This window comes from Vigna radiata, chromosome 7, assembly GCF_000741045.1.
Source record: "Vigna radiata var. radiata cultivar VC1973A chromosome 7, Vradiata_ver6, whole genome shotgun sequence".
NCBI lineage: Eukaryota > Viridiplantae > Streptophyta > Magnoliopsida > Fabales > Fabaceae > Vigna > Vigna radiata.
The window spans coordinates 12,718,733-12,736,881 of record NC_028357.1 but is presented as its reverse complement, the minus strand read 5'-3'; the positions used below and the strand labels follow the sequence as shown (position 1 = coordinate 12,736,881).

At 31.9% G+C, this 18,149-nt stretch overlaps 1 protein-coding gene across 1 annotated transcript; it reads left to right on the top strand.

Annotated features, from left to right (window-relative positions):
* The first annotated feature begins 8,489 nt into the window (after nucleotides 1-8,489).
* On the top strand, nucleotides 8,490-11,633 carry LOC106766077. Its single transcript, XM_014650836.1, has 6 exons — nucleotides 8,490-8,940; nucleotides 9,025-9,761; nucleotides 9,853-10,076; nucleotides 10,171-10,428; nucleotides 10,525-10,907; nucleotides 11,515-11,633. Exons 1-6 carry the CDS (start codon nucleotides 8,490-8,492, stop codon nucleotides 11,631-11,633), a joined length of 2,172 nt encoding a protein of 723 aa, XP_014506322.1.
* The last annotated feature ends 6,516 nt before the right edge of the window (nucleotides 11,634-18,149 follow it).

Sequence of the window (18,149 nt, the reverse complement as noted above, 5' to 3'; positions counted from 1 at the left end):
ATAAGAATAAAAATAAAATCATTTTTTAGAAAATAACATAATAATGTTAGATCTATTATTTACACTAAGTTAATAAAGGTATATAATAAATAGATAAGAAACAACTTTTTTTTTACTTAACAGTGTATGTGTCCAACTATCAAGATTTCATACTAACTTGATCTACTTGGTATCTCTCAGGCAACAATAGATCTACCTTTTAATAATATTTTCTTTCATTCCTTATAACATTGACTTAATTTCAGAATATGATGTAAATATCAAATTTCAATAAGCTAACTTATCATGATTTAACAAAAACACTTTTCTTCCTCCATTTCATTTGTCATGACCAAAGTTCTAATTTTGTTACAGGGTTAAATATGTTTTTAGTCCCTATATTTTAGAGCGATTTTAGTTTTAGTCCCTCTTTTAAACTAAGGTATAATTTAGTTCTTCAACTTTAGAAAACTCTGGTTTTAGTCATTTTTACCAAATTTTTTTAACTTTATTTGCTGTTTCAAACGCGTTTCTCAGTTAACATTGAAGCAAAAATGTGTCAAACAGTGTAAACAATCCAAATACTATAATGAAACGTGCTTGAAACAGCAAATAAAGTTAAAAACAATTTGGTAAAAAGGACTAAAACCAGAGTTTTCTAAAATTGAAGGACTAAATTGTACCTTATTTTGAAAGAGGGACTAAAACCAAAATCATCCCAAAGTATAGGGACTAAAAACATATTTAACCCTTTATTATAAATTTCAAACTTATTATTTGCATAGGCATTTAAACATTAAATTTTCAAAACAAAAATATAACAAAATCTTTTTAATTAATATGATACGGGGACAAATAAATTATTATTTTTTTCTTAATATCTTTCTATTAACATCTTTAAGGTAATAAAGAGTGTATTTGTGGGCATGAAGTTACATTTAATGACTTTTCATTATATGTAGCTCTTAAGAAAACTTGTTTGATAGGTTTAGCTAACGGTTATTATTATTGGATTCAATAAATAAATTAATTCAATCGCAGGTGAAATATAATTTTAATTGAGTGTAAGGTATTTGTGTTAATATGTTCTTAAAAAAATTTCAAGAAGATTTTCATTGAACATTAAGATAATCAAAAAGTTATCTAAATGAGAATATGTGTTTGAAAGGAACTCAAAGAGATGAGTAGAAGAATCAATATAAACCAAGAAATCAAGACAACAAGAAAAGAACAATAATAGGAAAAAGCATAAACGAACAAAGAATATAAGAACATGAAAGTAAATAGAACAAAAGATGGAAAAACAAGAAATGGGAGGGAAAGAAAGGAGGTAATGTCACTTGGAGTACTAAGCCGCCCAAGATAAGTTGTGGTATTGTCATTTGAACCTTCTCTCAATACGAGACTAAGGGAAGCTCAAGAACACTCAAAAACTTTCTTACTCCTTTTAGAAATGGTTGAACATATTAACATTACTCTTCATTATATTTAACTATTTACAAGTGGTGTGGAGACCTTCTTAAATAAACAATGGGAAAAACTTCTTAATAAGTATACAAAGATGGTAAGGACTACATAGAAAAAGGAAACATAGCTAATACAATCATAGTCTTTTTATAAACATAATGATGAGGTGAATTTCCCATGTGTGAGGAATATCCTCTTAATCATTGCAAAATAATCAAAAAGGTAATATCTCTCCTCTAACTGTCCATGTGGTCTCCTATTATGGTCTTGTCTTCTAGATGCTCTCCTCTTTTACTTCTAAGTCATCTTAACAAAAGAGAGGTGTTGTGAGTAAATTCTATGGAGCTATACTCGTCCTAAGACCCCATTCCTTTACAAGGTGGCAACCTCAAAAAGAGGGGTGCCACTAGAAACCTGAAAAACACAAAAAAACAAACATGAGTTCTAAATTCTATTTAAGATAAAAACTAAACACACTAATAAAAGAAGAGTTAAAGAACCTCCCTCCATGCATACTTTTTTTGAACTCCTTCCTTCATATTTGGGAGAAGTCAGGAACTCATCAATATTTAACTAATTTAAGTTAGTTTTATTAGAATAATTAATGTTAGTGAAAATATCCTTACAATATTAAATGAGCTTCTTTAACTCTATAAAAGATAATGTAAATTATATTATATTAATCATTAAATTTAATAATATTTATTTGTATAACGAGAAAAATATACATCACGATAAAGACAAAATTTAGTTTATATTGACTAAATTAGAAACCATTTTATAAACTAAAATTATTATATCTAAAATAGGATAAAACAATTTATAATTAATTTATGAATAAATTAAATTTTTATTAATAATAGAAATTATTTTATATATCAATAATTTTTAGTTTATAAAATAATGGTAATAAGTTTAGTGACTAACTATCATTTATTTTTAAATTGATTATTATGTAGTGATTCTTTTATAGAATGATAGAACTAAAAACTTAAAATATGTTATATCTCTAATCGCGAAAGTGTTTATTTTCTTGTATAATGAACATAAGAAAATGATAAGAAACCAAAAAAAATATTTACTAATAAAGCTACTAATGACAGCTATAAATTATAATAATGTTAGAAATAATTAAGTTTTAAATTAGTTAAAATTAATTTAAAATATATATACTTTTTTATACAAGGTAAAGTAAATATATATATATATATATATATATATATATATATATATATATATATATATATATATATATATATATATATATATATATATATATATTGTTTGCATTTTGAAATGGTTATATTAAATATGTGTATGAGTTGAAACTGGTTGAATTTGATTTGAGAGAAAAAGCCGGTATGTTGGGATATTATATACTAAACAATACTAGCAAGTTGAATGTAAAAGCAAATCCTAAGAAAACTAATGTATAATAACATTTGTTAAGGGTAGAAAGTCCTTAAACTCAACAAATACACAATAGAGTTACAATAAATAAATATTGGGTGTTGTTCTCTCTACTACCCCTACCTCTTCACTATTTTTTTTTATTCTAAAAATATCCTACACTTCTCCCATCTTTTCTTTCTAATGCACTTCTACTTTTCTTCAATAATCTCTCTATTTCTCTCTCCACATTGATGGAGTTCATCCCACAGATTCTTTAGACTTTCCAAACACACAATTCCGAAGATATATATACCCAAACATTCTCAAAAATCAAAACCCCCCACAACATATCACTACTACAAAACTAGAGATAGATAGTGCTCAATAGATAGCGCTTTTTTAAATAAGCGCTATCTATTGAGATGAAGAACTATAGATAGCGCTTTTTTAATAAAGCGCTATCTATAACTATGACAATAGATAGTGCTTGTTAGAAAAAAATATATCTATAACTATTGAATATTAACTTTTTTAATTAATAATTTAAAATACGCCAATAGACAGCGCTTGTTGCGCTATCTATGAAAGTGAAACAGATACCGCTTTTTTGAAAATATGTGATTTATTTGCACACAATAGAAAGCGTATTCTAAGATACGTGCTATCTTTGAGGGTTAAAAATATTTCAATTTGCAGTTCTTCTTCGAGTCTATCCGCGTTTTCGATTTCTGCTTCGCGCTTCTCCTACAAAGGTATGCGTCTTTGATTTCTGCTTCGCGCTTCTACTACAAGGTTGTATGCGTCTTTCATTTCTGCTTCCCACTTCTGCTACGAGGTTGTAATCATTTCAGCTATTACTCACTGGAATCTATCTTGTGTGGCTCTCTCGTCTCTGCTCTGTTCCAAGTGTCGTTTTCATCTGTGCGTTCTGCGTCAAGCTAGGGTTCCTTTGTTTCCTTCATTTCAAGGCTGCCATTTTAGGTATCTCGTTCCCTCTTCCACCTTCTCTTCTCTGTTTCTTTTCTTCCTTGCCCTATTTTCACGAAAATGCGTTTTCCATCAGGTCTTGATCGCGTCACTGAAGCATTTGTTTTCGAGCTGTGTTGGTGTACTAGGTGTAGGATATTTGGTCGTGCACTGGGTTTAGGAGCCCGTTCTCAATTGCGTCAATTCTAGGGCAAACCTGAGGGAGAATGACACTACTGTGGTGAGTCTTCTCCCTTATTGATATAAAATTCTGGAATTGAACATGTTAGGTTTTATATGATGCTATGTACTCTTACGCTCCTTCAATTGCAATTGGAAGAAGAGTTCAATACGATTTCAGGGGTTTTCTATGTTTCAGTTTGGAATACTCTATTTCCATTGTTTTAGCGTGGAATACGTTTTTTATTTTTGAAAAGTAATTTAACATTGTAATTGCAACCTTGGAATTGGGTTTCCTTCTCATTTGGTGCCTCCATTTGTATCAAGTTTTTGTGTATCCGACTGATATATATCCACAGAAACAAATAAAAAAATAATAAATTTGTAAGATTAGGATATTTAAGACTTTCCTAACCTTGTAAAGTACAATAGATTTTTCCTCATTTGTATCCTGTTGAGTCTTCCTTCCTAAGTAAAGCCAACAAATCTTCTTAATTGCAGCAATTATAAATTTCAGCAATGCTTTAGATATATCCATTTTTTTTAATAAAAGTTAGTTAATAGTTTCAAAGGATAACCATATGAAATACATGTACCTGTTCTTTCAAAATTCCCTTCAGTGCTTTCCACATGTTTTATTTGGTTTTCCTCTACCTACATATATACAAGTTAATTTAAACAGACCTTTAATTGCTGCCATTGAATTTNAAAATAGCTAGATATTTACTTACAAAGCTCATCCGTATATAATTATTTCCTTGAATTGCAATTGCCTCTTCAATTTGTGCAATTTTGGATTCTATAGTATAAACGCGTTCTAATATCTCTTGAGTGCTCACAAACCTGATGACTCAAAGGGCCGTGCACTTAATATTTAGTGCCTCCAAAGGGCCATGCACCTCCCACCAACCCCTGCCACATGCAAAACCTTCCTCCCTCTTTTTTTTTCCTTCCATTAAAACAGAGTTTGAAGTTAATAACTTAGACAAACTTAAACATTGCTATTATTATTTTAAGGGCTTAGTCCACGCCTAGGACGGACTTTAACAGTGAGGGGGTTGGCCATTTCGCAAGAGAGCCTCAACACCTCATATTACATGAAAAACGGGACTTCCAAAAAAGCATACTAAATCCATGTTGAGTTGAGTACCGGAAGAAATGATAACCTTGAATAAGCATAGACTGATCAGTTTCAACTCAGATTCGAACATACATTGATAAGAATAGTTAATAAAAAAAATATTATGATAACAAGCCACACCTTTCAATTGTTCCCTTGGTAAACCATAAGGCATCACTGTCAAGTTCAGACACAAGAACAATTGAATAACCACCCTTTGCTATTTGATCTTGAGTTGCCTTCAAGTGGGATAGAAATGGACTGAGCAACCCTGATGCAACTTTGTCCTTCTTTCCATTCAAATTTATAACCAAGCTAAATCTGAATTATTGATGAGGATAAAAAATTAAAGAAAAAAGTCAGGCAACTAATATCTACAATCATGTTACCAAAATAGAAATTCCTACTACTCTTGCACAAACTTTTCGTATTGAAGCTTACGATCAACAACATGTTTTTCTGAGTAGATAGAAAGCATAGACTAAAACAACACTAACACAACACACTCGGTTGACAATTTTGCTTATACAGTCACCCCTCGCAACATCCCAAAGAACACAAAAGAAAAAGGAAACAAAATGCTCAACCAAATCTTACTTAAAAAAGTCACCAACAAATTCCAACTAAAAGTCACCTTTTTATCACCCCAAATCACAACACACGAGTTGTCAATGAAAGACACAATGCAAAAGATAATCACTCTTTTTCTTGATAATGGGGTGATTGATAAGTTTGTTCTTGCACCTATTAATACCGGGTAATACCTTATTTTACAACTTTATGAACAATGTATTATTTTCAAAGTTAGATGTGCAAATTCTAATTTTGTTGATTCATTTCAAATTGTAACCAACATTGGGTGTTGCTGGGAATCAATCTTAAACTTGAGATAATTCATTATCTTGATCCAATGGGGATAGACATTAATATGAGACAAGATTTGAAGAATTTGTTTGACATGTAAGCATATCTGTATTGTCTACTTTTATTTGACACATATGAATACTTTTAGTTGAATTGTTTTTACTTATACATGCTTTAATTTTATTTATTCACCAGGGTTATACAAACCTATTGAGCTCAAACAGGAAACATGGTGTCAAAGTCTAAGTCAAACAATATCAAGTGGACAAAAATTAAGGTACATTACTCTAGTATGTTTTGTGAAGTATAGTCTTCATTGTCATAATTAAATTGCTTAATGGCTTTATGTGACCTTTAGTTCACGTTATGGTTACTTGTATTGTACTGGTTAGGTGAATAACTTGTATTCTTGAATGATTGAAGACTTATTTCTTTGTTGCATGGTATTGGTTAGTTAAATAACTTGTATTATTGTGAAACTGGTTGGAGGAGTATATGGTTGTTATGAAAGCATGACTTATTATTAAGAGTTTAAACTTGTATATGATATATAGTTATTTATTATCATGCACTAAATGTGTTTGAAGTATACTAGAGTTTTGGTTCTTTTTTATGTTCAAATTATAAAAATGTTTTTTTAATTTTGGAATTCTAGTGCCCAAGACAACCCAACGACAATGATTGTGGATATTATGTGTATCAATATATGAAGGAAATTATTACATACTGTGAAGGAGGAACAATTCCAACTAATGTAAGTGATCTTTATTCTTATAATTAATTTGTAGTAAAATTTCATTAACTAATTCTACATTATTTTTCTTTCTTGCAGTATTTTTCTAGTTGTAGATGCCAACATTATCATGAAACTCAGATCATTGAAGTTAGGGAAAATTGGTGTTTACATGTAATTAGTACATGTATATAGGTTATATTATTGTGATGTACAATACTCATAGAATATATATGTTATGATTGTATATATTATCTTATAAAGCAATGTCATGTCTAGACTTACATTATATATGTATAACATTAATTAAATATATAAATATTTTAGAAAACTACGCAAAAACAATTGAAGATGTGATATTTCATAAATGTGTTTTTTAGTTTTGAAAATATAATAACTTTTGTTTTAATCTTTTAAGTAAAATTTTTAGTTTCTAAGTTTAATAAAGATAACATGTTTTAATTTCTTTCTAAAAATTGAAAGTACATATATAAAAAATATAAAAAAACAAATAAAATAGCTTAAAGTATTATTACTTTCTCTTTTTTTTTTGTTAAAGTTGTGATCCAGATGAAAATAATTAATTTCATGTAAAAAATTAAAAAAATAAAAGTAACAAATGAATAAAAGTATTTGTTTAAGGTAACTAATAAAAAGATGGTTTAATAGCCAATTTAGTCCCCACTTTTGTTGAAAAATCTCAATTTAGTCCCTTGTTATAAAAGTGTTTTAAATTAGTCCTAACTTTTAAAATAGTGGGTCAAATTAGTCCCTTCTGTTAAATATAAGTTAACAGAGTTAATGGATGATGACGTGACACAACTTAAAGCTAACGTGTCAAATTATGTCTGTCTATGCATTAGGCCGTGTTTGTTAATCAGTGTTTTGATTAAAAAAATTGGTCGCTTTAATTTGGGGAAAATCTGGTACATTAGGGCAAGCTGCTGCGAAGTGCGAAAAGAGAAGGTATCGGTATCGCAAACACAGAACAGAAATCGTGTAGCTAGGGGAGATTTTTCGTTTGTGCGAAACAAGAGAGAAACGTTATCGCGAACACAAAGATCGTGTAGAGACCATTCGAGGGGAGATTTGGACGCGCATTTTCAGAGATTGAGTTGGTGGGTATTACGAAGTCAACTTTCGAAGGTGCGTTTATAATGGGTTGTGATTCTGATTTGTGTTTTGTTGCTTTCGCCGTGGTCCCTCATTAGTTTTGATTTCTGTATGGTGTCCCCCATTATGTGGGCATTTTCTTTGCTTATGTTGCGGCATTGTGGGTTTGGTCCCCCTGATAGTGTGTGGTCCTGTGTTGCAGAATTTGTTTTGTTTTATGTGTTAATTGTGCTTTTGCTTTGTTTATTGTGTTAATTGTGCTTTTGCTTTGTTTATAGTGTTATGTTTATGTTTTTTTTATTTCTTAGATAACTTTTGGGTTAAGCATGTTAAGCATAAATTAACTGTGAGCAATTTATATTTTAGATAATATGGCCAACTCAGACATCAAAGTTGTGTTTCATCATGGGGGTAAATTCGAGAATAATGGGACATTTAGATACAACTATGGTCAAACCACAACTTTAAAAATAGACTCTGATAGATGGAGTTATTTTGAAATAATAACTATTCTTAAGGAGATGGGTTATGTAAATGTAAAAGAGTTGTGGTATTCATTGGGTCGTGGTCCTGTGTTAGAAGATTGTTTGGAACCTTTTTTTTTATGACAAAGGTGCTTGTTATGTGGTCAATATTGCTATGTTGAATGGTGAAGCTCACCTTTATGTTATACACATGGTGTGTGAGCCTGAGTATGTTTTGGAGTTGGAGGCAGTGGGTACTGTAGAGCCTCAAGTAGAAGTTGAATTAGAAGTAGAGACAAATGCAGTGGGTGATGTACAGGGTGTGGTAGAAGTACAAACAGAGGCAGTAACTGATGGTGTGGAGGCACACGTTCAGGCTGATGTAGATGGGCAGGTAGAAGTAGAGGGTGAGGTAGAGGGTGAGGTAGAGGGACATGAGGATGCTGAAGAGGATGGGTCTGAAGAGGATGTATTGTCTGACCATGGAGATGAAGTTGAATTTGATATATTTGAACCTACTAACCAAGTAGAGGTTGCTGGACCTAGGGGTTTATCTGATAGTGATTGGGAATCTGAGACTTTGAACAGTGTTGTGGAAAGTGATAACACAAATGATGATAGGGATGGGTATGGGGATTTTGGTGTTTTCTCAATGCCCAAAAGTATGGAACAGTATAAATGGGAAGTTGGGACATACTTCCCCGAAAAAAAAGATTTTACATAAGCTATAAAGACGTATGGAGTAGAGAATGGTAGGAAATTGAAAGTTTATAAAAATGACAAGAGAAGAGTCCGTGTCAAATGTTCTGGGGCAAAAGGGAAATGTCCATGGAATGCATATTGTGCATATAAGGCAGTTGAAAAGACATGGCAGCTAAGGAAAATTGTAGACAAGAACACATGTAGTAGAGAATTTAACATTCGTTTAATGACTTCAAAATGGTTGAGTGGGAGGTTAGAGAAGGCGATAAAAGAGAATCCCAATATTAATCTGTATAACCTCCATAACAAAGTTTCTAAGAAGTGGAGCATTGGTGTGTCTCGGTCTACAACATGTAGGGCAAAAACAATTGCTATTAAACAAATAGAAGGTGATTTTAAAGAACAGTATAAAAGAGTGTATGACTATGCCAATGAGTTGCTTTGGTCAAATCTTGGTTCAACTGTCAAAGTTCATGTTGAGCCTAATGAGGACACTAGAATATTCAAGAGACTATACGTGTGTTTGAAGGCCTGTAAGGACAGCTTCGTGTCATGTAGGCCTACTATAGGTTTGGATGGTTGTTTCTTAAAAGGAAAATATGGAGGTGAGTTGTTAACTGCAGTTGCAAGAGATAGGAATGACCAAATGTGTCCATTGGCATATGCTGTTGTGGAGGTGGAGAATAAGGACAGTTGGGGATGGTTTTTAGAATTGCTCATTGATGATCTTGGTGGTGTGGAGCTTTCTTCAAAAATTACATATGTTTCAGATCAACAAAAAGTGAGTAACTTACCCCATTATTTTTTTTTTTCTTTCAAACCTTCATCTATTTTATTTGAACTTGTATACCTTTATGTTTTTACTTTGATAGGGACTTTTACCAGCATTACAAGAACTTCTCCCTGGTGTGGAACAAAGGTTTTGTGTGCGCCACATTTATGCCAATTTTAGGAAGAGGTTTCCTGGGCAAATTCTAAAACGTCTATTATGGAAGGCAGCAACATCAACACACCCTCAAGCATGGGAGGCAACGATGAGAGAAATTAAAGATGTGAATCCAGATGCCTTTAAATACTTGGTAACCATTCCACCGAGGTTTGTCAATCTAGATGCCTTTAAATCAATTTTTGATATTTAATCTTGTTTGTTCTCTCAGCTGATATATTTTACTTCTTATTTGTTTAAGTAGATTTTGGTCACGGTCAAGGTTTACAGGGCAAGCTGTTTGTGACACCTTAGTGAATAATATGTCTGAAGCCTTTAATAGTGTAATATTACATGCAAGAGGTAAGCCCATCATCACAATGATGGAAGAAATTCGTCTGTATCTCATGAAGAGGTGGGCAACAAATAGACCAAAAATAACTACATCTGAATCTTCTCTTTGCCCAAAGATTAAAAACAGATTTGAAAAGGAATTGCAGTTGACTAAATATTGGATACCAAGGTATGAGCAGATGAGTACATTAGTTTAAATATTTGTTTATGTTTATGTTTTAAATATTTGACTGTAAATATTGATTTAAATTGTTTATCATTGCAGTTGGTTAGGACTGAGAATCTTTGAGGTGAGACACACTTCAATGATTGGTGAGAAGTATGTGGTTGACATAGATAAATTTGAATGCAGTTGTAGAAAGTGGACTTTAACAGGCATCCCATGTTGTCATGCACTAGCTGCCATGACCTTTTTGAACATCAATGGACAAGACCACGTCCCACATTGGTTTACAAAGTCAACATACCAAGAAACATACACTCCAATTATATACCCAGTGAACGGTCCTGACATATGGGAAATAACATCTCATCCTGATGTTTTGCCTCCACCTAAAAGGGTGTTACCTGGAAGACAAAAAAAAAAGAGAAGGCTAGAGGCTTGGAAGCTAAAGAAGGATGACACACAACTTAAGCAAAATGGAACTCGTAAGAGATGTTCCATATGTAGACAGCTTGGTCACAAAAGAAATAGATGCCTATAAGCTCCTCTAACAAACCATAGTCAATCTCAATCAAGCCACCAACCTGACACCGAAGTTGAACAAACTCAGCAAACTGCAGGACCAAGTCAGCTTACTCATTGTGGATTAGAACAAACTTAGTCATCTAGAGTTTAGGACTGATTTAGATGTCACTTTATGTTACAGCCAAGTAATGGCTCTTTTGTAAACATTGAGATGTATTTGGAACTTAATTCTGATTTGGGTATCTTGTAATCTTGTATTTGGAACTATTGTTTATCTGATTATATATGAACTTCATTAGAAGAATGATTGAGTTAAGAAAATTTTAGGTAGTTCTTATCTCACACTGGTTATGATCAAATTACACTGAACTTACTAATTGTTACATAATCTCATCAATGTTTATCCAAACACAGAACATGCAGGTCACGAATAAGCTAGAGCTGGAAGTTTCATGTCAATGGGTATAGTTGTTTATGAACTGATTACAAAGAGAGATTGTTGAGGATAAGAAGACTTCATATCTGGAAGCATGCTATGATTGGTTAAAACTGATGCATATTTTACAGTGGCATGTTGTGACAGAAAATGTGCAGCCTTTTTATCTGGCATGTGGGAGCATATGGGTGGTGCTTCTGTCTTGTCAAGGCAATTGAGGAAATTGATTATGAATCTCATGGGAGACTAGTGCTGCTTCTATCTGTTCTACTTTTCGGAGAAATCATAATTTTTCTTACAAATATTAATTTCTTTCTTTCAATTCTATTATATCCGTCTAGTGCACTTTTTAATATATAGGCCAGTTCTTTCTTTTATAAAGAATAGGACATGATTATAAAGTATGCCATAAAGTAAGAAATATTTAATAATGTCCTTTATCAAATACAATAATAATGACTTAGACAAAAGACATGAAGTATGCCATAAAATAAGAAATATTTAAAATAGTGACCATGAAAAGATATGTCCTTGATGTAATATATGAAGCTGCATTTTTTCCCTGAAGCTGCAAACTGCTACATTTTATTCCAATAATTTTTTATGTGGATAATTTATTTGCGGCATTCAGTTGCACATCAAAGTCCAACTAGTATAGAATTGACAAATTTTTGTGGTATTAGAAAGCATAGGAGAAGGCTGACATTTATCCTACTAGTATAGAATTACTTAAATTTGACAGTACAATTGATTCATCTCTTGCATCAGTATCTCATCAATCTGATGAATGGAACTTCGAATTTAATTTCAATTCCAGTTTTGTGGGGGAAGACAATCATAGTTCAGAGGCACACTTGAAAGAATCAAAACCAAAATCAATCAGGCTGATAACAGCATAAGCAATGCTTCCCCAACTAATATAAATGACAATTCAGCTGTAAATTTGTTTTAATCAGAGGGTGCTATTACAAAACAAGAGGTACTGAATCAGTATGATATCATATTTTATATCATATTCTATAGGTTTAACTTCTCGAAGAAGGATTTTCAATCTTGATTCTTGAGCTACTTTGATCTTATGAAAAAATTTCAAAAGTTTGTACAGAGAATCGTAGGGAAGTCTTGCCTCTGTCAATTTTTGGTTATGAGACACCGCATATATTTATATATACTAGTAAGTCCTTTACAAAGAAAAATTTGTGTATCGTACCTATAAATCTAGTAATCTATTGGTCATTTTCAGCCTTGCAAATAGCTTGTCATCACTCATTATGACAGCAAATGAATCTCAACAAATCAGAAAGCAGAAAATACTGATACACATGCCTTAGAGGTGTAAGAAGAAATTTTCGGATATGCAGGGGAAACATCCATCTTAATTTCCTAGTGAAAAATCAAGGAGAGTGAAGAATGCTTTGAATCTGCATTTAAACTTGTATTACCCAATAAAACTTATGATCTATATATCAGACAGGTATATTGAGACCATAAAATGAGACCATAAATTCAAATGCTTCAATTGAGATTTCTCATTCATTTCGAAACATCATATTACAACAATGCCAAAGTGTTCTTCGCATAAACTGTCTAATACAACACATCATAGACTTTTAAACAAAATACATAGAAGAATGATGATAATAAACCCCATAAAACATAACATCCATGTTAACATCTTCTCCCTTTTCTGATAACCCATAACACATTTCTCCAAGCTATTAATCTTTCTCCTTTGCCTAACAATAGTACTACCAGCATCGTCTACATTATCTTCATTACGCCACTTAAAAAAATTGCATCCTTGAAATTCTTCATTTCTTGTCCGTTGTTCAAAGTATCCAAACACAAAAATTTCAATATTCAACAACACAATTTATCTCAAAAATTAAAATACAAACCTTGTAATTAGGACAACCCCAAAATTTCTTTCCCACGTTCTTAACTGTTTTTGCCACTCTCACCACAGCAACCTCTCCACAATGGCATATTGGGCTTCCAACGAATCCTCTGGATGAACCACCATGAGAGCCTCCCTATGAGCAAGACGAACAACCTTGATTCAAAGACATTGCCAATTCAAAGAAAAACCCAAAGCGAGACAACCACGAACCATGAAGCACTAAGCCAAGCAACTCTAAAAGAGGGTAGACCAACTCGCGAAGCACGAACCACCACCAAGCACTGTACTGTCTTCGCAATCTAAGAGAACCACCACCAAGCATTGTACAATGTTCGCAATCTAGGAGAACCACCACCAAGCACTGTTCCAAATCTGTTCTGTGTTTATTCGCGATACCTTCTCTTTTCTTTCTCACTTCGCAGCAGCTTGCCCTAATGTACCAGATTTTCCCCAAATTAAAGAGACCAATTTTTTTAATCAAAACACTGATTAACAAACACCGCCTAATGCATAGATAGACATAATTTGACACGTTAGCTTTAAGTTGTGCCACGTCATCATCCATTAACTCTGTTAACTTATATTTAACAGAAGGGACTAATCTGACCCACTATTTTAAAAGTTAGGACTAATTTAAAACACTTTTATAACAAGGGACTAAATTGAAATTTTTCAACCCAAATGAGGACTAAATTGGCTATTAAACCTAAAAAGATAAAATAATATAGCTAAAGTGAAAAAAAGAGATTGCTGAAAATGATGAATTAAGTAATTTTCTTTATCAAACAATATCAAGTTAATTACGAGAAGAAGAGTCATACACGAAATGACCTCCATGAGTTACGAGACAATCACAAAGTTTGACCTAATTCTTCAACCAATTAATTAAATTCCCTTTAGCTTTAACCTTTCTCTCTAATTACATGCCATATCATTAATTAAAATTAAATATATACACGTGGAATGTATCCTTGGGTCAATAAATAATCATGGTACAACGTAGAGAAGGTAGTTGAGTTAGTATGATGGCTGACATTGCAACGGTACATATAGGTCCACTCATAATTGTACTCTCATCCATCTTATGTTATGTGCCATAATACACAATTTCCTTCACCCAAGAAATAATAATTACTAACTTAATATTTATCTAATTATATTACTCAAATCTTAATTTTTATTTTATGCTCCTCCCTATTTTTTATTATTTATATTTTTTTCAATTTTTATTCCAGAAAAGTTTCATTTACATCCCATTTGGTAATTTTCTATTCACTTTCAGATTTTAAATTTATCATTATTTTTCAGCTATATTGACTGACTTAAACGTGGAATTCAGTTGTATATATTTTAAAAATAATATTGATAAAAAAATGATTGTGTAAAGTTGGGCACATGGGCAGACAGAAAGCAACAAGGACAGTTATTTATTCACGTTAATTTGATGTTGTTAGGAGAACCAAAATATATTCAATCTTACACTCTATTATGTTTTTCTTTAAAGCACACAAAGCATGAAATTAAATAAAACCTATGGGTAACATGTTTTGCCCCATTTCAATTTGGGATAATAATGGCAAAATAACATTTTTTTTATAACACTTTAATATAATTTACGTGTTATCTGTTATTAGTCCATGATGGTATTTATGATTATTATTATTAATTATGGAGTAATTTTGAATCAATCACAGAATGATATGTAGATGATATTCAAATGTTATTAAAAAATGTTGTTTAATTATCCTTATCCGAAAAGATGGGTGATCTGTGAACAACCGTAGTTGCTAGTCCAGTTCTTGTTGCTAACTTCCACCTCTTATCCAATACATAAAGCAGCTAAACTTATTGATTGTAGCAACTACGTCCCTTATTAATCTACTTCAAACTTTAGACAAAGCACTACTCTGCTTCCCTTCACTCATTTACACACATCATGACTCAAAACACCTAGTAGTTATACAACAACTATTAACCAATTCTTACCACATTTATAAGTCTAATAATAAAAGTTACAATTAACCATGTTTTAACTTTTCTAATTCTACACTATCAAAACCAGCTAAACACAACCACTTTTATCTTAATACATTGTGAACTTGTTCATGTAATTAAGATTTGCATGCACTAATTTCTCAACCCATACCAAAACCTTATCATAAAAAAATGCAGCATACAGTATAATACACCAAACCACTTAAACAATCACAAATTAAAACACTGACACCCACTAAAGACACCTATGTCTACACCATTATCTTTAATAATATTCACTATCATGATATTTGCATCAAGATATTAGCCATAATTCATTCTAACCCTTATTATACTTTTATTAACTATGAAATAGTCACTACGTTTTAAACTTTAATTACTACATCTCAACCAAAGTGCAATTTATAATGATGTCTTTAGTTACTAGTCTTAACAATTATAAACACACTACCATAATGCAAACACGCATATGTCAATTCATTTAATTTAACTTAAACACACGCCCATTTGTTGTAGTAAGCATGTATAATATACAATACTCAATAATTCAACTATTCCATATTTGCATGATAATTACAAGGTAACTAACTACAATTGTAGAATCCCAACCATAGTTCATATATTAAACTCACATAATAACATATCTTTAACTTTTAATCCCTATTCTGAGTTTAAAACTTAATTCCAAACAATGCTAACATGTACTACAATTATTATACTATTATTCTTACTATCCTGATCTATTATTTGTTACTTATCTAATATCCCACTAAAGAGAACACCTTATTCCACTCTTCTTTATCAAAACATAATTATCCAATTAGCATCAGCAGACCCACACGTTCTAGACTAGAAAACCCATCTATACTATATCAAATTATTTAATACTACAGTAACGAAGGACATTACCGAAGACCACAATCCCTCGGAAAATGCCACAAGCCGTCGCTAAAGACTCATTACCGAGGGTCCGGCGACGGTCAAAAAGCCCTCAGTAAATTGTCTGTCGCTAACTATTACCGAGGGCTTTCGCCCCTCGGTAATTACCGAGGGACAAAAGCCTTCGGTAATTACCGAGGGGCTGTAACCTTCGGTAAATAAAAGAATGAAATTTTTTAAAAGACACACCCCTGGAACATTATAATTTACACTCTTGGAAGATTATAATTTTTAAAAGACAAGCAAAAATATATCTGAGAAGGAAAAGGCATGAATTTAAACACTTTTCTAAAAAAATAAAAATTAAAGAATGAGATTCAGGGCCAAAACAGCAGTACAACTGACCAAGGTTTAAACATCTACACTACACAAAACAGCAATACAACTGACCAAGGTTTAAACAACTAAACATCTACATAAATCTGTAAGAAGAAAATTCCCTACACTACACTACACTCATGCCAGAGAACTAGTTGCATCATGCAACTGCTTGGATTGTTCCATTTGATCTAAAGCCACGACCCTTCCATGATATCCACCCTACTGCTGCAGCTGACCTACAACAAAAATTATTGCCACATAGAGCATCTTAATAAGCTTAAAAATTAAAAGTACTGGGTGGAAAATATCAAAAAGTTGAATTGGACAAGATGATTGAATATTTCCCCTTCCCAATCATCTCTACAAAGCCTAAATCAAAACAGAACATATCTCCCTGTAAAAAGAAGAAAATTAAATATAATAAATAATAAAATAAACTGAAAAAATGTACAACATAAGAAAATTAAGAAATAATGGAAAAATAAAGAAAGCCTTTAAAAATAAATTTTCTAGTGTCATTTTTGAAAATTTTCTATCAAATTAATCATGATAAAAACATGTTACTGCACTGAAACTTGAAATCTATATTAAATTATGCTTTACTTTGAATTTAAATAATGTGTTATCATTAAATTTAAATTAGGTTCATAAGTTATAATCCTAATAAAAACTAAAGTAGAAAAGCCTTTTACATATATTATTTGGGTGGTGAGATAACGGAGATAGAAGAGGTGGCTCTTTGTTTTGTACGTGAGTGGGANTAAATCATACACACTAATATTAACAATAGTTTAGCCTCACCAGAAATTTCAGTTGCAGAGCCCATTGCAACACCTAATAATATGTCCTGCATCATAAATANATATTTTTTAAGTTAAATACATTTGACAAGCTTAACTTTATATGCAAAATTGAAAATTATGCTTAGCAAAATAATTGATGTGGAAACCATACCAACTTGTTCTTGAAAAGGAAAATGATTAAGCAGGCATGCTTTGTAGCGTTTCCCATAATTGATATCAAAATTATGCTAATGAAGTTAACAAAAATGCCCCAAGAATGCCCCAACTTATTCTAAGGGAAAATGCCTCCACATTTGTTAAGCATATTACTCTTCTGTTACTAACCAGCTTTTGCCTTGGAATCCTTGCTTTTCTGCAACCTGCAAGTCAAATTTCAAACAAGTTCAGCATGCCAATACCATAACCATGGAACATGCCCCTATTCTATAAAGTATATTGCTAATGCTACAATTTTTTCATAACAATTTCTACTTTTATATCAAACAGTACCTTAGAGCAGCTGTTACTTTTCTAATGTTTGTTTTCTAGAAGTGAAATGTAACTTTGCTTGCTAAGGAATGCTCAAGACACCATATCAGAAGTTCTTCACCGCAGACACTCCTTCATAAGGGGAGCACTGATTCAATAAAATGCCACCACCATTCTATAATAATAAACTCAAGAAAATGCTAAGTGCTTTTGCCCTGTACTCATGAAAAACCGTGAACAACATATTAAAATACTCTTCTCCAAAAGAAATTTGTGTGGGTGTCACTGCACCTTCTTGTGAGCACAACCTTCTACAATAAAAAAAAACAAGTTATCTAAC

What these genes read in the sequence shown, in the direction of transcription:
- LOC106766077 (XM_014650836.1), top strand. Translation starts at nt 8,490, where the DNA reads ATGGTGTGTGAGCCTGAGTATGTTTTGGAGTTGGAGGCAGTGGGTACT. An exon ending in TGTTTTCTCAATGCCCAAAA is followed by an intron (nt 8,941 to 9,024) that starts GTATGGAACAGT and finishes CGTATGGAGTAG; the next exon opens with AGAATGGTAGGAAATTGAAA. An exon ending in ATGTTTCAGATCAACAAAAA is followed by an intron (nt 9,762 to 9,852) that starts GTGAGTAACTTA and finishes TTACTTTGATAG; the next exon opens with GGACTTTTACCAGCATTACA.